At 36.6% G+C, this 18,422-nt stretch overlaps 1 protein-coding gene across 1 annotated transcript in view; it reads right to left on the bottom strand.

Moving 5' to 3' along the window:
* Positions 1–596: 596 nt before the first annotated feature.
* The window catches only part of PTCD3 (pentatricopeptide repeat domain 3), a 1,733,015-nt gene continuing 1,715,189 nt past the window's right edge, over positions 597–18,422 (bottom strand). The window contains exon 22 of the mRNA XM_044063464.1: positions 597–828. Within this exon, the coding sequence (XP_043919399.1) occupies positions 704–828 (125 nt within the window). The 3' untranslated portion in view covers positions 597–703. The remainder of the gene's footprint in view (positions 829–18,422) is intronic.

Raw genomic sequence — 18,422 nt, 5'->3', positions numbered from 1 at the left:
ACAGCAAGGGACATAATCTCGTAATTGGCTACAATGACTGCCCTCATGTTGGTCAGCTACCACTCAGTGCACGTAAAACAACCTACATCAACAAAGGAAAGGCTTGATATAGTTGGCATGCACAGAGGCAAAAACATACAGAAAAAAAATGACTTGGAAAGATATTAGGGATGCCATCTAGTAGATGGAAGAGTGCATAACATGAGCACCCTTTTGATTTACAGAGCATGGAGATTTAAGTGTTTCTTAGCAAAATACTGGATGAAGATTCACAAACTTGATAAAGATTCCATTAGAGAATCCCTGAAAGATAACAAAGACTTGTTTTTGGAGTTATACCAGTATCTCTGCACTTTCTATCCTTGGCAGAAAGATAAAAACACCTTGGGAAATCCACATTAGTTAATGTATGAAGCTTGTTAAACTTATTAGAATCTTAAAAGTCAGGTCTCAGATGAGGAATAACCACAGTAGAATCAGATAATACAACCCATACTTCAGCTAGTCAGTCAGAAATGTTTTCAAAACATGAATAAAGATCATCTAAACACAGCATGCATTAAATGAAGTTAGCAGATTAACATTACTACTCAGACTTTTGCTGTCATATCCAAATTTTATTATACAATTTACATCATATAAATAAATTATAGTGTGCAATATTCTGGATCATAAAGACAATGGTGTTTGAGATTTACTCAATTTATATTCTTACAGACAAACTGCTGCAATGATAGTCTTCAACAGAAGGGCTGCAGTGGTTATTCTTTGCCACTTTCACTGTCACTGCTTTCACTGCATACAACTTCCAGTTCAGCCAGAGCATTTCTGCAAAACAAAGTATTTATTAACGTGATTCTGATAATGTAACAGACAAAACATATGACCGAATAGTTTACACACAACCAGAACACAGTACTACAGAAAAAATATTACTCCAGAATCAGCTGATCTGGAAAATACAACCAAAAGAATTAAATGTAAAACTCAGCCAACAAAGGTAAGCTATGGAACAGTTATGCATACCTTTGGAATGGCAGCTGTTGGTGTTGCAAACGTTTAGACAGGTATGCTGGCCTACTTCTTTTGCTAATCCATTACAATGGCAATATGCTATGCAATACACAGCGACACTATCCATCCTTCAGATGAGATGTTAAAACAGAGGTCCTATCTCAAAGCACTTATTCAGAAGAGTAAAGATTCTTTATTTGTAAATTATAAATACAAAAAATATATATACATAGCTTGGAAATAAAAATATAAAATTAAACGCTTAAAAAGTTTTTCCCCTTATAATTACACTTGAAAAAGAAAGACAACTTCTTGTAACAAAAACACTATTTCATCTCCCCTATCCTTGCTGCCATAGCCTTAACGTTTTTTTTTAAATCCTCCCCATATTCCACTCATTATGAAGCAACACTTCCTGACATCTACCCCACAAAATGAGTCATGCTGCTGAAAATATTTTATCCACCTTCATTATCCTTTCACCTCATGTATTTACATATTCTCCACATTTATATATTTTATATAACTTTATCCATTTTTTACCCTATCATGGTTCAAAAAGGAAAAAAGTTCCTAATCATCTTTAAACTAACATTTTTTTCAATTGCATATCCTTTCCTAAATACATTTAATAGTACTCTTTACTGGTAGTTTCTGTGACATCCAGCTAATATAACCACTGGGCTGCCACCAATTAATATGACGTCTGGCTATTATCTCACCGGACTGCCAGCAATAAATGCGAATCCCCCACTTAAAACCTGGGTCGTTAATTAAGGAGCCTCAATCCTCACCACTGACTCCAGTGTGGGAGCATCGTGGAAAACACCACAGCACATGAGTAAAATTCCACAATTTTCCTTAAGAGCACAACAGGAACATGCTCTATTTTCCTGGGACTGGACTATATACCAATGTCCACCCCAAATGTAACCCCCTTATCATGCACTTTAGAGCAAAGTGTCCCAGTTTAAGACCTCTGATACACTCACACTCAAAGTAAATTTAAATCTCACACATCCAAACACTTCTGGGAAAGCCTGATACACACTTCCAGATGTGTCCCTTCCCCAAAATAATACATTAATGCTGCCACCAGAGTGTCTTCATGCCCTTCTAAAGGGGTGTCCAATTATGAAAATTAAATATTAAAATAAATGACTGCTATGACCAGAACAGCCAGGCCTTCGGGGGGAGCTGGGGAGTATCAAACAGGTATAAGCACGCACTGATCTCACACAGATTTCCAGCTACAACGTAAACTAATGAAAAGCATTTAATAATAAGTAAAATGATTACAAGAATGCAAATCAATGCTTTTCAATAAACACCAGAATTCAATCACCAGAAATGTAAAATTAAACTGTAGGACAGAAGTCCATCATTCTAGAAAAACTCTGAGTAACTAAATTGTCTTAATCTAACTACAGAGTACTGTCCCTGATCTAACCTGAAGGATAACAGCAAAACAAAGGCAGGCTTGCAGTTTTTTGGTGAGTTCTCTTTCATGGGTGTCAACTAACTGCAACTCTTCACTAACAGATGCTTTTCACAAACTGCTCAGCACTTAACTAAACTGCACAGTTTAACAGACTCAACTGTTTTATTTTTTAAATAAGTCAGCCATTTTCTTCAGTTTTTCTTGCCCCAGATGTCAGGTGCCCCTAAATAGGTAGGCAATTCCAATTGCTAATAAAACATACATAAGAAAAGCAAAAAATAACTTACAGCTACCAGCAAATACTCCCCATAGGTAGTAAGGGTAGAAGACATAGGTACGTAACAGCCAGAAAGAGGGGAAGGAGGGAGGGTAACCTGGACTGCAGCAGTGTCTACACTCGAACATCTACATTTATGGTAGGTACAAAACTGTACTATGTTCATCGTGTTACACTGCTGCAGTCATTACACTTGGGTAGAATCCCAAAGCTGAGGAAGGGTGGCTGGTTCTATAAGGCATTAGGGGTGGCTATAAGGCCCTGCAGCACTGCAGTGGTGAGCCAGCTCTGGATTTAGAGTATAGAGGCAGATGGTAATGCTTGGTGAAGGTATGTACAGAACTCCAAGTTGCTGCTTCCAAAATGTCTTTGGTAGGTACTCCCCTGAGGTAGGCAGTTGAAGTGGCTGTTGCCCTGGTGGAGCGAGATCTAATGCTGCTAGGAACAGGTTTTCCATGGTATGTGTAGCAGAAATGTATACAATGTCCTATCCATTTTGAAATAGCTTTTCCCTGTGCTCCTGCAGCATATGCTACCAATAATTGCTCAGATTTTCTGAAAGCTTTGGTTTTGTCCAAGTAGAAGCGTAACTGCCTGTGAATGTCCAAAGAGTGCAGTAGTCTCTCCCCTTTATTCTGTGGTTTAGGATAAAATGTTGGCAGGTGAATAGTTTGGTTTAGAGCCACACTGGTTACCACATTTGGCATAAAAGTAGGGTTAGTTCTTTAAGACACCCTGTCCTGGTGGAAAATGAGGAAAGGTTCCACTGCCATTAGTGCCTGTAATTCTGAAACTCTTCGTGCTGATGTTATTGCCAGGAGCAGAGCAGTTTTCCAAGAGATATATTTTAATTCTGCTGTGCTGGCTAGCTCAAAAGGAGGTAAAGTTAGCTTCTCCAAAACAAAGTTGAGGTCCCAAGTTGGAGTAGGTGCTCTACGGGGCGGTCTTATGTTTTTAGCCCCTCTAAGGTACTGTTTTAACAGAGGATTAGAGAAAATTGATGGATCCGTGTTGTAATAAGCAGAGATGGCAGAGGCGTGTATCTTGATGGATGAGGAGGAGAGTCCTTTGTCCAGCATCTCAGTTAAGTATTGCAGTATCTGAGGAATGTTTGGGACAACAGGGTCAAGGCTGTGAGCTTGGTTCCAGGCACAGAATCTCTTCCATTTATCCGAATAGGCTTTCCTGGTACTAGACCTTCTGGCCTCCAGAATGACATCCATAACAGCTTTGGAGAGAGGCATTGCTTGCTTGACTTAGGAATCTTCCATGCAGCTAGGTTTAAGGTCTTTAGCTGGCTGTGTAGTATTTGTTTGTTGTGCTGAGTCAGCAGATGTGGGATTTGAGGCAAATTCCAGGGTGGTTCTTGTGCTAAGCTCCTTAAGATTGGGTACCAGTGCTGGCGTGGCCAGTCTGGTGCAATCAGGATCATCCTTGGCTCTTCCTGCCTGGCTTTTATGAGTACCTTTGGCAGGAGAGGTAGTGGTGGGAAAGCGTATACTTGTAGGTTCTGTCAGCTGAATGAGAGGGCATCCACTTTCCATGCTTGTGGATGGTAACTCCTTGTGCAGAATTTTTGTAGCTGGCAGTTTATTGGGGATGCAAACAGATCTATGTCCGGGCTCCACCATTTCTGTGTTATCATTCTGAATATTTATGGATTCAACTCCCATTCGTGGGGATCCATGATGTTTCTGCTTAAATTGTCTGCCAGTGTGTTTTTGTCTCCTGGCAGGAATTGTGCTTGCAGATGAACTTGAAGGTTTATAGCTGTGTTCCACAGGATCATAGCTTGTCTGCATAGGGAGTAGGAGTGAGTGCCCCCTTGCTCGTTTATGTACCACATAACTGTGGTGTTGTCTGTCTTTAGTAGTAGTTGTCCTGGATGCAGCAAGTCCTTGAAAGCTATAAGCGCATTTTGTACAGCTAGCATCTCTTTTTGACTGATGTGAAGATGCCTTTGTTCTGCAGGCCACGTGCCCTGAATACATTTGCCTGCCATGTGTGCTCCCCAGGTGTAATCCGATGCATCTGTTGTCAGTGTTTGCCTGGCTGTGGGTTGTGTAAAAGGCTGTCCCGTGTTGAGGTGACAAGATTGAGCCCACCACTGAAACTCCTGTTGAAGGCAAGGGATTAGTGGTATGACTGTTTCCAAACTTTGACAGTGTTGAGACCATACATTCTTTAGGTACCATTGTAGTTTCCTCATATGCAGTCTGGCATATGGAATTAGTAGTATGCAAGATGCCATGTAAACCAAGGCCTGCATAATTTTTCTTGAAGGGAGTTGGGTCTTCGTTGCCATCAATTGAAAGTATTGAGTCAGTTGTCCTTGTTTGTCTGGCATGAGATAAGCCATCTGGGCCATTGTGTTCAAGCTGGCACCCAGGAATATAATCTCTTGCGAGGGCACTAGTTTTGATTTCTTTTCGTTTACTGTGTACCCCAGGCAACTTAACTTTTTTACAAACGCCAGATGCTTTAGAAGAATGTCCTTGCTCTCTGCTTGAATCAGGCAGTCGTCCAGGTACGGATAAATCTGAATTCCTTTCTGTTTGCAAAATGCAATTACTGGTGCCAGGCACTTTGTGAAGACCCTGGGCACAGTAGATAAGCCAAAGGGCAGTGCAGAGAATTGGTAGTGCATTGAACCCGCTATGAATCTGAGGTATTTTCTGCAGTTTTGTCTGATAGGGACGTGCAGGTATGCTTCTTTGAGGTCCAAAGTCATGAGCCAAGCTTTCTTGCCCAGCATGGGAAGAAGCTGCTGTAATGTCAACATTTTGAATTTCGGAACATCCAGGTAAGTGTTTAGAGATGAAAGATCCAGAATGGGCTTCCAGGCATTGTCCTTTCTGGGTACCAGAAAGAGTCTTGAGTAAAATCCTTGTCCTTGCTCCTGTGATGGTACCTTTTGAATAGCTCTCATATCCATGAGCGTTGTAATTTGTTTTTGCGCCTCTGCCCATTGATTTGGTGGCAGGTTTGGCATTCCTTTTAACCTTGGCAGAGTGTGAAAGTGGAACCTGTAACCTTGAAATACAATGTTGAGAACCCATTTGTCTTTGGTGATCATTAGCCAGTTGTGGTAGAAGAGTGCCAGTTTTCCTCCCAAGGGGGCTGCCAAGAAGGATTTGTTTGGCAGCTGTAGTGGGAAGTCATTGGAGCGTTTTTTTATATGGTTGGGGCCTGTCTTCCCCTTCTTTCTGGCCTGATGCAACCCATTGTCGAGGCCTGTAAGTACCTTGTGTTTGACCTCTACCTCTTGGACGTCTGTATCTTCCCCTTTGAGGTCTGTCTGTAATTGGAAAGATCAATTCTTAGTTGGCCAGTTTCTGCTAAATCTAGGAGGCTGAACCTGTAAGAAATCCTTCATCGTTTGCATAGATTTTGCCTTATCCTCCATTTTCATTAATACCTCTTCTGCCTTAACTCCAAACAACACATCCTGCTGCAAAGGTGCATCCAATAATTTTGCTTTAACATGACCTGGTAACGTATGTTCTTTTAACCAAGCATGTCTTCTAATGACAGAGCCTGTAACTGCTGCTCTGCAGGAGGCCTCTAGAGAATCAAAACCACATTGCAGAGTATGCGTTCCCACTTGTTCTGCTGCATGCAATAAATCCTGCATTTCTTTAAAATTAGGAGGATCTGATTCTGAAAGCATTTTTTGTTTTAACTGAGACAGTAAAAATTGCTGATATTTTAGCATGTGAAACTGGTAATGTAAGGCTCTCATTGCTAAAGTTGCAGATGTATATACTTTCTTTCCCCATCTGTCTAATGCTCTGGAATCTCTGTCAGAGGGAACTGGATTCTTGGCTGATGAGGCCTCAACTCCTTTGGGTCCCTGAGAAATAGTTTCGGGGTCAGCTACAGGGCTTTTATACAGAAATTTATGTGAGTCAGGGACTCTGTAGTATCTGTCAGGTTTAACAGGGGCTGGAGGTAAGGAATCAGGATTTAAGCTGGATTCAGTATACACATCATCCACAATATCTAACACTGGCGGAATAGCAAGGGGTCTGTGTTGAGGTAATAAAAGGAAGTCTCTGAGCCTTTTCTTGGATTCTGTATAATCCTGGCCTTCCCAGTGGAAATGCTCCCTCATGGTATGTAGGGTTTCCCCAAAGGAGTAGTCCTCAGGCGGTGAGGCTGATGGAACTGATTCTTCAGCATCAGAATCCTCATAAGGGGGGGGGGGGGGGGCGTGGCCAAAGATGAACACAGGATAGCAGCAGATTTCTTCAGCTCCACCAATTTCATTACATTGACAGGAATTAATTACTTAAAAAATTAATTTTTGAAGTAATTTTCTTTCTAAATATGTTTGTTTTATATAGTTCTTGAACTATATCTAAAAAAGAAAGGAAATCTTAATAATATTCCTGTCAGAAATTACTTTGGAAATTTTCCTGTCAGTTTATCAGTCTGAAATGAGTTCCAGTTAAGACAAATTCTCAAGACTCCAACATCAAGAAAGAACTTCAGTCTCTGATAATTACAGTCCAGCAACTTACTGCTAAGATGGATAAAATGGATACTAAAATAGACACTTTCATAGAAAAAACTACAAAACAAATAGACTTGTTACATATGGACCTGCAACAACAGAAGATCCAGATGACAGGCATAGAAGAAGCTGTGAATGACATGGAAAATAGAATACAAGAAGAGGAAATCAACATTGAGTTTCTGCTGAAACAAAATACACATTTACAAACAAAGCTGGATGACCTGGAAAATAGATCTAGGCGCAATAACATTAGGATTTTTGGACTGCCAGAAAATATTGAAGGTAACAATATTACTTCTTTTTTAACAACATGGCTCCCTAAGACTTTAGATTTACCAGAAGCATTCTCTTTTGGTATCGAAAGAGCACATAGATCTATAGCTAATACTAACTTTAACAAAAACTATCCTAGATCAGTTACAGTTAGATTTCTATCATCTTTTGATAAAGAGATGGTTCTTAAATCTGCTTGGGCTAAAGCTCCTGTTAAGATGAATGAAACTGTGCGTTTTGACAATGACTATTCTTCCATGGTATTAGCTAAAAGAAAAGTTTTTCTGCCACTAATAAGGGAGCTTAAAAAAGCACAGTTTAAAGCATACCTTCTGTTTCCTGCCAAGCTTAAAATCTTCCTTCCTGATGGTCCTAAAAGTTTCGATAACTTAGACTCTGCTTTACTGTTTATCAAAAAAAATAAGATTTTGGAAAAAATAGAAGAAATGGAATGGGCTAGTCCTTCGTTAAAGAGACTGGCAACTGAAACTTCATGGAAGACTTCAGAGAAGAAGAAGAGACTAAAAAACAAATGATTTGTACTATGTTTTTTTTTTCTCTCTCATCATTTTATTTTATTATTAATCTTTTTAAATATAGTTCCTGCATTTCCAAGAAGCAACAAATATTTTGAAAAAGATTTAATCAAAGTTATTCTCTGTGTGCAAAGAAATGTTTTATTTCATAACTAGTCAAAATATCTGGAGATTTAATGGCAAGCTGTGATTTAACTTGTTTCTCTTTCTGAAGAGGAAAAATAAGGTCAGTAATTTGATACATTTTTTTCCTTTATCTTTTTCTTCTTTTCTTTGTTTAAACAATGGCATTCTATTTAGATTATGTAGTGGGTAAAGGGTGGGGGAGGGCAGGGAGAGAAGAGTAATGAAATTATGATTAATAGAATAATAACATATTTATTCCTTGTAAAAAGTTTATATGTTCTTCAAATGCTATTCCTAATTATACTTTCTTGATTACACTGCTTATGCTTGTTTGTAAATAATCTGTCATGCTTTAACTAATAATAATTAGAACTAAATAATAGTAAATAATGTTTTATTTTTAATTCTATTAATATAAACAGTAAGTAATATTCTATTTTATATACTTCTTATAGCTTTCTCTTACATTTTTTTTATTTCTGCCTTACACCCTTTTACTTTCTACTCTCTTTTCTTTTCTTTATTAATATATAGAAATGCTTTTGATCATATAGACACAGTAAATAATAAGATTTGCATAGGAGTTGAATTGGGACAAAAATGTTGAGTTTTGTTACTTATTAATATTTTTTGGGCTTGATTTCACTTACATAGAGTCTGTAATAACCTGTAGAATGCATTGTGAAGGTTTTGTCATGTTTAGATGCATTTACACTGCTAAATGAATGTTTGTCACTAGTTTTTAATAAGTTTCCTGCCAAAATGTTGAGAGACAATCTGGGATGTGGGCTGTCTCATGCACAGTGTCCATGAGCTACTTCAAAAGCTTCAACTCTCAGAATTCTCACAGAGAAGCTGAAAGCAGCTAGTCTCACCTTTGACCTAGATATCACACTGACACATCACAGATACAGGAATGACACTACCTAATTATACTTTCTTGATTACACTGCTTATGCTTGTTTGTAAATAATCTGTCATGCTTTAACTAATAATAATTAGAACTAAATAATAGTAAATAATGTTTTATTTTTAACTCTATTAATATAAACATTAAGTAATATTCTATTGTATATACTTCTTATAGCTTTCTCTTACATTTTTTTTATTTCTGCCTTACACCCTTTTACTTTCTACTCTCTTTTCTTTTCTTTATTAATATATAGAAATACTTTTGATCATATAGACACAGTAAATAATAAGATTCGCATAGGAGTTGAGTTGGGACAAAAATGTTGAGTTTTGTTGCTTATTAATAATTTTGGGCTTGATTTCACTTACATAGAGTCTGTAATAACCTGTAGAATGCATTGTGAAGGTTTTGTCATGTTTAGATGCATTTACACTACTAAATGAATGTTTGTCACTAGTTTTAATAAGTTTCCGCCAAAATGTTAAGAGAGACAATCTGGGATGTGGGCTGTCTCATGCACAGTGTCCATGAGCTACTTCAAAAGCTTCAACTCTCAGAATTCTCACAGAGAAGCTGAAAGCAGCTGGTCTCACCTTTGACCTAGATATCACACTGACACATCACAGATACAGGAATAGCAGATTAATAATATGTGTTAAAAACCTATGTCCCAAACATATGCATTACTATAACTCATTTAATTCATCTGATTGACAAGCATAAATAATTTTATAACTCTATACTGGAAGAAATTGTCATGTGATATATTTTAAAGTAGTAGTATAGCAGGTTTGTAAAATCTGGTTACTAAAATGTGTTTGCTGTGCATTATTTTGTATAAAGCAGACAGATTTATTGAAGGGACAGCAATGTAAGATGGTGCTCAGTAAAGATACAACTCAGTGAGATCAGATACATATATATGTATGTGTATGTGTGTGTGTGTGTATGTGTGTGTGTGTATGTGTGTGTGTGTGTGTATGTGTGTGTGTGTATGCATGTGTATATATATATATATATATATATATATATATATATATATATATATATGTATATGTGTATATGTGTGTGTATATATATATATATATATATATATATATATGTGTGTGTGTGTGTGTGTGTATGCGTGTGTATGTAGATATGTATATGAATGTTTCTGAGAATCTGCTTAACTATGAAGTATGATTTATAACAATTTCTGTGAATACAATATTTTATTCTATTGGCAATAATGAGTTTGAGTAAATGCTCATATACAAGCAATTCAAGGTTTTTTTTGGAAGCTGTTAACTGTATTTACATGACAGAAAATAGATGCATCCTAATATATGTAATGTCTGAATCATATTAGCCAAAGTTTTTGATTTAAATGAATGTTAGAACTTATTTTCTCTCCTCTTGATTTCTAACATCAAGATTATTTGAATGCTATTTGAATACAAGTGTTTTATATTACATGGATGTATATAGTAGTATGAACAGTTTTTAAAAAAAAAAGGTTTATTTTAGTTAATATGATGCTGTTTTACCAAATGTGTAGTCTTGTCTTGCTAGATAATTGAATTGAAAACTGCTAACTTCAGTTAAATATAACTAGTATTAAATTGATAAGGTGGTAGCTGAGGTACTGCTGCTTAGGGTAGAGGGTTAACTTGAGTGGTAAATACTACTCTAAGTTGGAGTTTATAACTCCAGGCTGGATGCAAGGTTTAATCCTTACATTATTTTCACTTGTTCATTGTTATTTGTATATAGTTTTGACATCCACAATATATTTTGTACATTCATTGTCACTACAAACAAAATTGAATCCTATACGAAATCCCATAAGAGATTCAATAAATACAGCTACATTTAAAGGTACACCTAAAGGAGGAGATGTAACATTACTTATCTTGTTATTTGTGATTTTGATCATAAGATTCTTAAGTTTTAAAAATGCCAAATGACATCTTTAAAAGGAATTTCTTTAAACATTAATGGATTGAATAATCCATGTAAAAGGGCAAGCCTAATAAGATACATTAATTTACATAAGGCCAACTTAGTCTTCCTACAAGAAACCCATCTCTTGAAAAAAGATATTGATAAACTAGCCACAAACAAATATACAGTATTGGTTAGTTCAGAGCACACTCAGAAAAAAAGAGGAGTGGCTATTTTATGGAATAAAAGTATGCCCATTCCTAAAACCATTAAGTCTTATCAGGATGACAAAGGAATGTTTTGTATGGTTACAATACAAATTAATGGGAAGACTTACACTTTAATTAATGTATATTGGATACCTGGAATTGGTATTAATACAGTGAAACATCATCTTGATAAGATCATATCACTCTCTATAGGAGATATTATTTTAGCTGGTGACTTTAATTGTATACTACATGAAAGTGATACTACCACTATAGGAAAGAGAAGAATTACATCTAATGCAAAACATTTAAAGGATTTTGTTAATTCTTATCATTTGAATGATATTAATAATCAGATAGATTCAAAATCATTACTATACACCTTTTTTTCTAACAGATACAAAACGTATTCAAAAATAGATAGGGTCTTTATTTCTAACCAGATGGTAACAGATTTAATTAATTCCAAAATCATTTCATGTCCTTTATCTGATCATAATTCAATTGTTTTTGAATTCATGATAAAAAATACTCATAATGTTCAGATCAAAAGGATACCAGCATACTTAACTCAACTAAAAGACTATAAAGAATATATACTTTCAGAAGTAAAACATTTTATAGACATAAATAACACTCCTGAAGTCTCCATTGTTTATGTTTGGGATGCCTTAAAATCATATCTATATGGACAAAGTATCAGATGGTATAATAATAAAAGGAAATCTTGGGATAAGGAATTGTTAGATATTCAAAGTAAATTAGACTCTTATAAACATAATAATAAAGAAAATATTATGGACAAGAAAGTTAATGAAGAAAAACAAACTAAATGAGAAATACAAAGAAATTTTAACTCATAAAGTTAAAATAACTTTAGAGAAATACAAGTTTTTGTCTTATTCAATAAGCCCCAAATACTTACATAGACTTAAAAATAAAACAAAAAGGTTGAATAAACAAAACCATATCAAAGAAATCTTTTCTCTAAGGAAAAAGAAGAATGTTTCTATGTTTCTAGTATACCAGAAATACTAGATGAATTTAGAAATCACTTTCACAAAATTAACCATAATAATATTAACATGGAACCTAAAGATAAAATAAAGGAGTTTATAACCACAAATATGAATAAAAAGCTTAATAAACAACAGATTAAACTATTGGACAAGAGTATTTCATATACAGAAGTTATTACACAAATAAATAAGCTTAAATCAAACAAAGCACCGGGTAATGATGGTATTATACCAGAGATATATAAAATCCTTTCTAAAAATACATATTCATTAATACATAAGGTTTTTATTTTGGCCCAAACTGAGTTAATAACCCCCCCATCTTGGCAATATACATTTATTTCGCCAATTTTAAAACCTAATAAAGATCCAACTAGATGTTCTTCATATCGCCCATCTCATTACTTAATGTTGATTATAAAATGTTTATGAATATCTTTGCTGATAGATTGAAGACAATCATTCCGCATTATAGATATAGATCAGACAGGCTTCATTGTAAATAGAAATACTTTTGATAATATAAGAAGAACTTTAACATTAATAGATTTTGCAAATAGGAAAAAGAAAGATTTAACACTCATTAGTCTTGATATAAGTTCAGCATTTGATTCAGTAAGTTGGGACTATCTGTTTACCTTAATGAAGTGCACAAACTTCTCGGATGCATTTGTAAATCTAATTGAACATTTATACAAAGGAACGTTGGCTTATATTAAGGTAGGAACATATGTTTCACAAAAAATACCCATTCTTAAAGGTACAAAACAAGGATGTCCACTTTCTTCACTATTATTTACTTTAGTGATGGAGCCTTGGGCTAATTTGATCAGAAACAGTACTGACATAGAGGGTTTTGAAATAGATGAAAATACAACATCCAAAATTCAACTTTTTGCAGATGATGTTCTAATTACATCAGCAGGATCTAATTCTTCTATACAGTCTCTATTTGATAACATGATGAATTTTAAAAGTATTTCTGGTTTAATATTCAATGAAGAAAAACTAAAATACTACCTATATATACACGAAAAATATTCTCATTAGTGATTTTACTAAATATGTACCCAATTCAGGTCAGATAACTTATTTAGGTATAATACTATCTAAAGATATTAAATCTATTATATATAATAATTATAATACCTGTTTTCTTAATATACAAAATCTTTTTAATACCTGGAATAATATGTTTTTACTATGGAGGAGAGACTTACAATTATTAAAATGATAATATTCCCCAAGATTTTATACTTAATACAATCAATAATACTTCCACCTACAAAAATAATTATCAAGAAACTGAACACACTAATGTTAAATTTCTTATGGGCACCTAACAGACCTAGGATTGCATTAAAGAAACATACTAATAGCTGGTCTCAAGGGGTATTTCTTTTCCAGACTTTAATTTATATACTATCTCTTCTATTGTAAAAGTTATTACTTTATTAATAGATCAGTCATATGTCACAAAATGGAAAGATTATTGGGAGCTAATTAGTATACACCATGAAAATCTCCTTAACACATAAAAATATGATTGTAAATAACTCCATGTTATGGTTACTAAAGGAATTTTGTACTTCACCTATTACACCTAAACATATGGTTTGTTACCCATTAAATATTATTATTAGTTATCGTAACTTTATATTCATGCACCCTAAGTATAGGGAATGGAATTTTATTGTATTTCCTATAATGTATACTCAGGGTATGCTTTTGTCATCTACTTCTGAAGGAACTCATTTAGCTATAGATAATGATCTAAAGTACTGGTATCAGTTGATATCTGATAATAAAGTTAAAAATCTAGATTTCTTAAAACAAGAATTTGATCTAAGAGAAACTTGCTGGTTAGAGGTTCAGACCTTTAGACAACATCTCATTAATAAAATAGATTTAATGTCTATAACTGTCAAAGAATCTATTCCAACACTGATTGATTACTTGATATTAAATTTACAACATAAAGTTTCTGATAAAGGTAAACTTTCATACATACATAAAGTTATCAGACAAGAAACTTTTTACAGTGTAGATTCATACTGGAATTATTTCACTTCTATTAATGGGGACCCACCAAATCAACAAGATAAACAATATATATTGGAATCTGCTTATAGAACTACGTCTTCCATTGTCTGGAGACTTTATACATGGAAATTTTTACATAGATCTTTTTATACATCTTTGATGATGAATAAAATAAATAATAAAGATAATCTATGTAAGAGATGTAATGTAGAAATTAATGCTGACTGGGCTCATATGTTTTATGACTGTATAAAATTGAAAGAATACTGGAAGTCAATTAATGAATTTTGCAGGCTCTTTTTACAGATAATTTCATTATTTCTAAATCTCTTATATTATTCAACACACCTGTACCTCAAAGTGTTAAAAAGGTTAAGCTTCCCTTGTTATGGTCTATTCTAGCAGTGGCTAGGAAAATAATAACTAGAAATTGGATTTCAGATACACCTCCTTCGTTCAATGAATTTAAAAATGTTATGAATATAGTGTGCCATATGGAAATAAACACAATTAGGACTAGAACAAATAGAAAAACATCTTATTTTATTGTATGGGATAATTTACAAAATTTGTTAAAAAAATTTTAATTTCAATAGCATGGTATTTTAGTTTAATTAATTGATCTGATTGTAGTGGATGTCTTTGTAAATACTTTAGTTGTTTTGTTGAATATTATAATAACACCTATTTTTAATTACTTGTATAAAATTGTTATGATATTTCTCTTATATGTTAAAACAATAAACCTGTTTTGAAAAAAAAAAAAGAATCCTCATAAGGGGGTATCCTAGGTCTGAGGATGAATCAGAAGAGATGGACACCTGGTCAGATGAGTCATAGTCTGCATCCTGTCTAGGCCTTTTATCAGGAGGGGGATGGGACCCCCTGATCAGAGTGGTTAGGTCTTCGACCATTTTGAGCATTTGTTTCTTAGGCATGGAGGCCTGTCCTGGAGAATGCTGTACTTGTTTCTTTGACTTTAAAGAAGGCTTAGACTTAGCTGAGGGTTTAATGCTTAACTGAGTAGGTCTGAAGACACCCTCTGTAGCTGTGGGTTGCTCAGCTACTCCGGATCCCTCTGAAAGGTTTGTCTCGGTAGGCTGAAGAACTTGTGCGTCTGAAGGCCCAGCCATCTCCAAGTGGGAGTCAGAGGCGGCTTGAGGTTCTACAGAAGCGGTCGTCAGGGGCTGCGAAGGCACCTCGCTGAAAACCGGAGAACCGGCGACTGGCCTAGAAGAGGCTTCATAGTCAGTTTTGGGCCTCAGATGCCTATCCTTGTCTTTGCGCTTTTTGTGTATTCCGGTCGTTGGAAGTTCTGACGGCATGGTATAATTGAATTTTCTACCAAAATAATGTCGGGCAAAATCAAACCGATGTTTAATAGTGCGCTTGTTAAACCTAGCACAAAACCGACAACCAGTGACGTCGTGGTCAGGGCCTAGGCATGGGATACAATAGGAATGGAAATCCTTATGAGGTATTTGCTTCCCACAAGAAATACAGTTATTAACTTTCACTGACATCGGTCTGAGGCAAGAAAAAGTTTCTCCAATGGGGTACTTAGCTTTGTAGAAGACTTCGGTTCTGGATTCGGAATGAAAATCTCAGGAGACGGCCGACCGGCACTTGCAAACTGCTTTTGCTTTGGGCACTGCGTGGCAAGAAAGACTGAAGAAAATGGCGTCAGCTGCATCTTATATACCCCTGTCGCACTGACATCAGGGAGGAGGTGACAGCAACCAATGCCGGACCAAGACTTTGGAACTCAGGCCGGCTGGGGAACCGCCTGACGGCAGGATAACCCAAGTGTAATGACTGCAGCAGTGTAACATGATGAACATCTGTCTGGTTCTCTCCCAGACTACCGGAACTACATGCTTGTCTCCCAGTCACACTGTGTGTCACTGCATGCATACAAGGCACTGCATCATCACAGTCATTCCCTACCACGACATCTGCAGAAATATCCTCAAACATACCTACTTGCTTGCTTCCTCTTCCACATTCAGAGTCAAGATGAACCCTAGGTGGGAGACCTCAGCCATACCCGCCTGACATTAACTTAATGGTCAACCCTGGACCTCCTTTGGACTCCCTGCCAAGTTCTCCTGGGCCAAGCCCATGAGGGAAAAAAAAGTACAGTTTTGTACCTACCATAAATGTAGATGTTCGAGTGTCTTCACTGTTGCAGTCATTACACTTGGGTTATCCTGCCGTCAGGTGGTCCCGCAGTCGGCCAGAGTTCCAAAGTCTTGGTCCGGCGTCAGTTGCTGTCGCTTCTTCCTGATGTCAGTGTGCCAGGGGTATACAAGATGCAGCCAATGCCATTTTCTTCAGTTTTTCTTGCCCCAGATGTCAGGTGCCCCCAAAAGGATAGGCAATACATATTGCTTACAAAACATACAGAAGGTAAAAACATAACCTTTAGTAGCCAACAAATACACCACATAAAAAGTATAGTGTAGAAAGATATAGATAAGACCCAGCTAAGAAAGAGGGGAAGGTGGGTGGGTAACCAGGACTGCAGCAGTGAAGACACTCGAACATCTACATTTATGGTAGGTACAAAACTGTACTATGTTCATCGTGTTTCACTGCTGCAGTCATTACACTTGGGAAGAATCCCAAAGCTGAGTCAGGGTGGCTGGTTCTAGAGAGGATTTGGTGTGGCTATGAGGCCCTGCAGTACTGCAGTGGCAAAGCCAGCTCTGGATCTGGAGTAAAGAGGTAAGTGGTAACGCTTGGTAAAGTTGTGCACTGAACTCCAAGTTGCAGCTTCCAGAATGTCCTTGGTAGGTACTCCTCTAAGATAGGCAGTAGAAGCTGCAGTTGCCCTGGTGGAATGTGGTCTAATGTTAGATGGTGCAGGCTTCCCATGTTGTGTGTAGCAGAACCGGATACACTGTCCTATCCACTTTGAAATGGTCTGCTTTGAAATAGCCTTTCCCTGTGATCTTGCAGCATAGGATACAAACAATTGCTCAGTTTTCCTGAAAGCTTTTGTTTTGTCCAAGTAGAAGCGTAATTGTCTGTGTATGTCCAAGGAATGTAGAATTCTCTCCCCTTTATTCTAGGGGTTTGGATAAAATGTTGGCAAGTGAATAGTTTGGTTGAGAGCCACACTGAATACCACCTTAGGCATAAATAAAGGGTTTGTTCTTAAGGAAACCCTGTCTTGGTGAAAATCGATGAAGGGCTCCACTGCCATTAGTGCCTGTAGTTCTGAGACTCTTCGTGCTGAGGTTACTTCCAGTAGCAGGGCAGTTTTCCATTATATATATTTTATTTCTGCTGCATTGGCTGGCTCAAAAGGAAGTAAATTGAGTTTTTCCAAGACAAAATTGAGGTCCCAAGTAGGTGTTGGTGCTCTCCGGGGCGGTCTTATGTTTTTTGCCCCTCTGAGGTACTGCTTTAGCAATGGATGAGAGAAAATAGGAGGATCTATGTTGTAATGAGCTGAGATGGCAGAAGCGTGGATCTTAATGGATGAGAAGGATAGTCCTTTGTCCAGCATCTCAGTTAAGTACTGTAGTATCCGAGATATGTTAGGGACAAGAGGGTCAAGGCTTTGAGCCTGGTTCCAGGCACAGAATCTCTTCCACTTTTCTGAATAAGATTTCCTGGTGCTAGGCCTTCTGGCCTCCAAAATGACATCCATAACGGCTTTTGAGAGAGGTGTTGCCTGTTTGGCTAATGAATCTGCCATGCAGCCAGGGATAAGGTTTTGAGCTGACCATGTAGGATCTGATTGTTTTGTTGAGTCAGAAGGTGTGGAATTTGAGGCAAAATCCAAGGTGGGCTTTGAGCTAAGTTCTTTAAGATTGGGTAACAATGTTGGCGTGGCCAGTCTGGAGCAATCAGAATCATCTGTGGTTTTTCTTGTCTGGCTTTTAGGAGAACCTTCGAAAGGAGAGGCACAGGAGGGAAGGCATAAACGTGTAGGCTTTTCCAGCTGAATGAAAGAGCATCCACTTTCCATGCTTGTGTGTGATAAGTCCTTGTGCAGAATTTTTGTAGTTGGCAGTTCAGTGGGGAGGCAAAGAGATCTATGTCCAGGCACCCCCATTTTTGCATTATCATGCTGAAAACTTGTGGATTTAATTTCCACTCGTGAGGATCCATGATG

Source organism: Protopterus annectens, chromosome 2.part1 (genome assembly GCF_019279795.1).
Source record: "Protopterus annectens isolate FY-2018-M chromosome 2.part1, PAN1.0, whole genome shotgun sequence".
Classification (NCBI taxonomy): domain Eukaryota; kingdom Metazoa; phylum Chordata; order Ceratodontiformes; family Protopteridae; genus Protopterus; species Protopterus annectens.
This window is presented reverse-complemented; position numbering and strand designations above follow the sequence as displayed.